General features: G+C 53.3%; 1 protein-coding gene across 1 annotated transcript; it reads left to right on the top strand.

Annotated features, from left to right (window-relative positions):
• Nucleotides 1-1,229: 1,229 nt before the first annotated feature.
• Nucleotides 1,230-3,401, top strand: NKX2-1 (NK2 homeobox 1). Its single transcript, XM_015813013.1, has 2 exons — nt 1,230-1,590; nt 2,698-3,401. Exons 1-2 carry the CDS (start codon nt 1,233-1,235, stop codon nt 3,399-3,401), a joined length of 1,062 nt encoding a protein of 353 aa, XP_015668499.1. The 5' UTR covers nt 1,230-1,232.
• Nucleotides 3,402-5,855: the final 2,454 nt, after the last annotated feature.

The raw sequence follows: 5,855 nt of genomic DNA, 5'->3' as shown, positions 1-5,855 counted from the left end.
CCGCCGTTCTCATGCAATTGCTTGACACGTTTTTTTTTCCCCCGCAAACTTCCAGCTTCCTCCCGTTGGAGAGTAACACGCGCGGCGATAGGATCAGGTGATTGCATGTCTGGAGAGAGAGAGAGAGAGAGAGAGAGAGAACATATATTTGGCAACGCGCGGAGTGGCGGGCGGGCGGGCTGGGGAACCGAGGCGCTTGCGAGGGTCGGACGGAGAAGCTTCCGCGCAGCCCTGAGAAAGGCGCAAGTAGTTTGCTCTAGGAAAGCCTGCGCCTCTCCCGGGAGGAGCCGTCCAAGGTCTGGCCCGGGACCGCCTTGCGGCCAACTTGGCGCTGTCTGAACGGGAACTGTTCTTTTCTCTCTGTCCGGGCTTTCTAAAAAGGGAGGCNCAGTTCTTCAGTCCTGACCTTCCTCGTTCAGACGGAGGGAGGAGGAGGAGGAAGAGGACTGGTAGGGCGGAAGCGCGTGGAGGGGGGGGGGCTCGCAGTGGCGCGCGGGGGGTGTGTGTTGTAGAGGGAGAGGTTGGTATCGGAACTGCTTTGCTTTCCAGACTTAACCACGGGCGGGGTGCTGGGGGGGGGAAAGCAAGCAAAGAAAATATATATATATGAATTGAACCCGTTAAGCCCTTGGGATCTTTTTATATCCCTTCTCGGGGATAGTCTAAGGGTTAGATTTCCTCCCCCCACCTCCCCTTCCATCCTCCCGGAAATAAATAAATAAATGAACAAAATCGGTTCCGTTTGGGGGAGGGGGAAGGCGTAAATTTATTTATTGTTATTTTTTTTGTGTGTGTGAAAAGACTAACCTATTTCTTAAGAAGCACAGAAAAACGAAGAGCAAAGCCTGAGAAGTAAAAAAACAAAAAACAAAACTTAAAAAGGTGTTTACCTTGTCATCAGCATGCACGCTAATTATCTTGGGCAAGATGCGGGGATCTATTGTCTTGTTGCTTTAGAGCCTACGCCCCGCCTCTGGTGGCAGCCTAAAACCTGGCGTCTGGCTAAAACAAACGAAAGGCAGCGCTGAGCCTCCACTCCATCCAATTAAGGCGGACTTGGTCCACTCGGTTACGTGTTCATCCAACAAGATCGGCGTGGAAGCAACCCAGCAGAATATTTGGCAAAAAAAAAAAAAAAAAGCAAAAGAAAAGGAGAGAGAGTGAGAGTGAGTGAGAGAGTTTTGCCTCCCCTTTCCCTTCTTTTCCCCTCCTCTCCCCCCAGCCGCCGAATCATGTCGATGAGCCCAAAGCATACGACTCCTTTCTCAGTGTCTGACATCTTGAGCCCCTTGGAGGAAAGCTACAAGAAAGTGGCCATGGAGGGGAGTAACTTGGGGGCTCCTCTGGCAGCGTACAGGCAATCCCAGGTGGCACAGCCGGCCATGCAGCAGCACCCCATGGGCCATAACGGGACGGTCACCGCCGCGTACCACATGGCAGCCGCCGGGGTCCCCCAGCTGTCCCACGCCGCCATGGGCGGCTATTGCAATGGCAACATGGGCGACCTCCCGCCCTACCAGGACACCATGAGGAACAGCGCTTCCGCCACTGGATGGTACGGCGCCAACCCGGATCCCCGCTTCTCTACAAGTAAGTGCTCGCGGCTCCCCCCCCCCGACCCCTTCCCCGCTTCAGGCCGCGGGACAGGCGGGACAGTGTGGGGTAGCGGTCAGAGCGGCCATCGGCGAAGAGGGGGGCTCGGGAGATTGGCCCCACTTTCCTAAAATTGGCCCAGGTTGCCTCCCCTCCTTCGGCACACCTCCCCTTCTTCTGCGCCCTTCTGGGCCGCCTCGTTTAGGGCGCTTGCAGACTTCTGCTGCCGCGGGGGGAACGGACAGACCTCGGAGTGCCAAGGATTAATTGCCACCGGAGAGGGGAGAAGGAGAGAGGCGGGCTAGTTCGCTGTAAAGGGAAGAAATCGGTGGAAAAACCGAGGGAAATCGGCGGCGCCTCCGCGTAATCAAGGATGGGCAGGGAAAGTAAACTCGGGGGCGGTGGAGGAGTTCAGACCGGGCGTTTTGGGGAGTGGGAAGCGCACAGAGAAATGCTGCGAAATGCACTGGGCCTCCGGGCCTTTGTCTACAGCGGGGATATTATACCAACTTCAGAACAGAATCAATAGGGGCAATAAGTAAGTAGAGGGGACAGGGGAGGAACGCTCTATTTGATTACTCAGCGTAACGTTTACGGTTCTGAGCCGGGTCTCCGGGAGGCAATGCATCCGCGGAAGCAACGGATAAGGAAGGACAGAACCGTTAAATGTGTCTACATCAGCACTTCCCCCCCTTAAAAAAAAAATAGGGATTGTTCTTCTGTCCAGATCTTCTTCTCGCAGGGTTTTCAGTGGCGATGCTTAGGGCCTGGACACATTTTGGGCGATCTGATTTAAAACTTTACAGGAAAGCTCCCATCTTATATCAGAACCCGGTTCTCTGCAGGTTCTTCAGTAACTCCTGGGCGTTCTTGTTTGGTTTGCTCTTGGCTTGTTATCTGCACTTAGGCTTTTTAAAGAAAGAAAATGTCTGGCCACCCGGCAAGCGTGGTTCCTTTTTTGGGCGGGTGGTGGGAGGGTGTGTGTGTGGGGGGGAAGGCTTGGGGGTTTCCTGGATTCGGAGGTGAAAAAAAAACAAAACACCTTTCAGCCGGCCTGGCCAGCGGGCGACTAACTCTGCCTGTCTGGGCTCTTCTCGCTTGCAGTCTCCCGCTTCATGGGCCCTTCGTCTGGCATGAACATGGGCGGCATGGGGGGCCTGGGCTCGCTGAGCGACGTGAGCAAGAGCATGGCTCCGCTGCAGAGCGCACCTCGGCGGAAACGCCGCGTCCTCTTCTCGCAGGCCCAGGTGTACGAGCTGGAGAGGCGCTTCAAGCAGCAGAAGTACCTGTCGGCGCCGGAGCGGGAGCACCTGGCCAGCATGATCCACCTGACGCCCACCCAGGTCAAGATCTGGTTCCAGAACCACCGCTACAAGATGAAGCGCCAGGCCAAGGACAAGGCGGCCCAGCAGCAGATGCAGCAGCAGGAGGGCGCCTCTTGCCAGCAGCAGCAACAGCAGCAGCAGCAGCAGTCCCCCCGCCGAGTGGCCGTGCCGGTCCTGGTCAAAGACGGCAAGCCGTGCCAAGCGGGCTCCAACGCGCCCTCCACTGCGCTGCAGGGCCACCACCAGCAACAGCAGGCGGCCGCCACCGCCATCACCGTGGCCTCCAACGGGGCCAGCCTGGGACAACATCCGAGCCACCAGGCCAGCAGTGCCGGGCAATCGCCAGACCTGGGCCAGCACGCGGGCAGCAGCCCCTCCGCCCTGCAGAGCCAGGTGTCCGCCTTGTCGCACCTGAACTCCTCCACCTCGGACTACGGGACGGCCATGTCCTGCTCCACCTTGCTTTATGGCAGGACCTGGTGAAATGGACCGGCCGGCCCCGCCTTCGGCCGGCGCCCGCTTCCCCTTTCCTCCCCGGACGAGCAGACCTGCCCCCCCCGGACCTCCCTCAAGACCCTCCCTTGACTTTCCCCTTGTTTGTTTGTCTGTTTGTTTGTTTCGGAGAGGAGAGGAGAGGAGAGGACGGGGGCGTTGGCTTTGGTCTCAGGCGGAGAAAGAAAGAAAAAGAAAAATGACTCTGCTCTGGCAAGGGCTGCCGACGAAGGTCGTCCGGAGAGGTTGAGGGCATCGGAAGCCATTCGGGACCGTGGGCCTTCTCGGCTGACGTGGAAGCTCCACTGGACCCTTGTATGTACATATACAAACGTTGGGGGGGCGAAGGGTGGGCTTTCCTCCCCCTCCTTCCGGAAAGTTAACATCGGCACCTCTGTGTAGACGCGAAGCCCTCCCCCCCCCCCCCGGACGCGGGAAAGGGAAGGAGACGCAGCGACACTTTGGCGCCTTAACATCATCAGCTCACGAACTTGTAGCTAAACCCATAGTTTTTAGCAACCCGAATATTTTGTTGATTTTTAAACGATATGTGGAGCGAGGATCTATCAAACAAATCAAAGCTTTTTGTTTTTCTTTTTTAATTTTTACGGGGGAAAGTCACTTTTTAAAGATGGATCTCCACAGAACCTTGACATTTGGGGCAGTTTAGTCTTTCTTGGTGCTCCTTCCTTCCTTCCTTTCTTCCTTCCCCACTGTCCCTCCCTCCCTCTCTCCCTTCCTTCCTTCCTCCCTCCCTCCCTCCCTCCCACCCTCCCTCCCTCCCTCTCTCCCTCTCTCCCTTCCTTCCTTCCTTCCTTCCTTCCTTCCTTACTGTCTCTCCCTCATTGTCTCTCCCTCCCTCCCTTCTTTGCTACTTATGTAGATATATTTGGCTTTAAATATATTTCCTAAGAAGCGTCTAATAAATTATAATTATCACCGACATTCCTTATTGCCTTTGGTATTTTTGCTGCTCTGTAAAAAAAAATGCAGAAGAGAGTTGAGTCCCGCCAGAAAAATTCCCCCAAAGGCCCACTGAATTTCAGGGGGGAAATGTCGCTGCCATTTCATCGGGATATACGAGCAGGTCCCTGTTTCAGGAAAAGTAAAAAAGCAAAGCTCCATCGCTGGTTCATACATTCCCGATTAATTCTGCCGCGTGGGAAGGGAGTCCAAGATAATGCGAAGACCAGCAGACAAGGGAATCCAAGTGGCGTCATTCATAGAGGAGAGACAATATTTGCAGATCCACTAATTGAAATCCCCAAAAGGAGCATTTAAAATACTGTTGATGCTCAGGGTGGGAGAGCTAACAAGGGACTACTAACAGGTAAGGGGAGAATATTAGAACCTTTTTTAAAAAAAAGTCAACTTTTATTAACTTGTAACAATAAAAAAAAGGAACAGGTCCACTATTTCTACAAAGGTTTCCTATGTAATTGTACTTTTAGGGAAGTATAAGTATTTTAAATCATCTTATTTATAATCAGAATAAAACATAGTTTATTGTGCACGAAGCGTATCCTGTAGTTTGACTTATAGTTTGACTTAACAGCAACACGGAGACGCTCCGCAGAGTTTGTAGGGACGGGGGGGGGGGCGGCGGACACGCACTCTTCCCCGTCCCCGCCTGACTGCGTATTGAGGAGGAGGATGTGTGTGGACCAGATACAGCTTTCCCAAATCTTGGTCAGCTGGGATCCACCTGTCCTTGGTTGGCTTTAGAGGCAGAGCAGGTCTCAGAAACGGTCTGAAAACCTGCTGAGTTGGACTTTCTGGACTTTAGGCTACGGCAACCTAGTTTATTTGCTTGTTCAGGGCTGATAGAAGGGAACGCAAGGCTATTTCCTCACAAGCGATGGCGTGGCCTAGTCGCCTTCGGGGCAATAGGAGTGCAGTGTTAGCGCACCGCACCGCCAGTGTGGATGATGTTTTCAATCTTACCAAGAGGCAGCCAGGAGACCTTCCTGGACTGGAAGCCTTTTCTTTGAGGTTTTCTTTTCTAGATGACCTTCCTCTCTGTCTATGTAAGAATCAGTGCTTGGAAATCCAAGCACTTGCAATTTGCCAAAGGCCAACGCGGGGCGGGTGGGAGATGGCCCTCCTGCCCAAGGGCGGCTAGAGCTGCACACTTGTCCATGGTTCTTGGCTGATGTTTAGAGAGAGAGAATGAAAGAAAGAGGGAAAGAAAGAGCGAAAGAGAGGAAGGAAGGAAGGAAGGAAGGAAGGAAAAAAGAAAGAAAGAAAGAAAGAAAGAAAGAAAAAGAAAGAAAGAAAGAAAGAAAGAAAAAGAAAGAAAGAAAGAAAGAAAGAAAGAAAAGTGAGTTTGGTCAAGCGCAGGAGAAATATTTCCAGCTGTTCCTTTCCCCCTCTTGTGAGATCTATTTTTTTCTTCCTCTTTTACAGCTCTGTGCTAAAATTAGCATCTTCAGAGCCCAAAATGGA

This window comes from Protobothrops mucrosquamatus, unplaced genomic scaffold (genome assembly GCF_001527695.2).
Source record: "Protobothrops mucrosquamatus isolate PMUCROS unplaced genomic scaffold, P.Mucros_1.0 scaffold127, whole genome shotgun sequence".
NCBI classification, from domain to species: Eukaryota; Metazoa; Chordata; class Lepidosauria; order Squamata; family Viperidae; genus Protobothrops; species Protobothrops mucrosquamatus.
The sequence above is the reverse complement of the archived record's forward strand: the minus strand, read 5'-3'. Positions and strand labels throughout refer to the sequence as shown.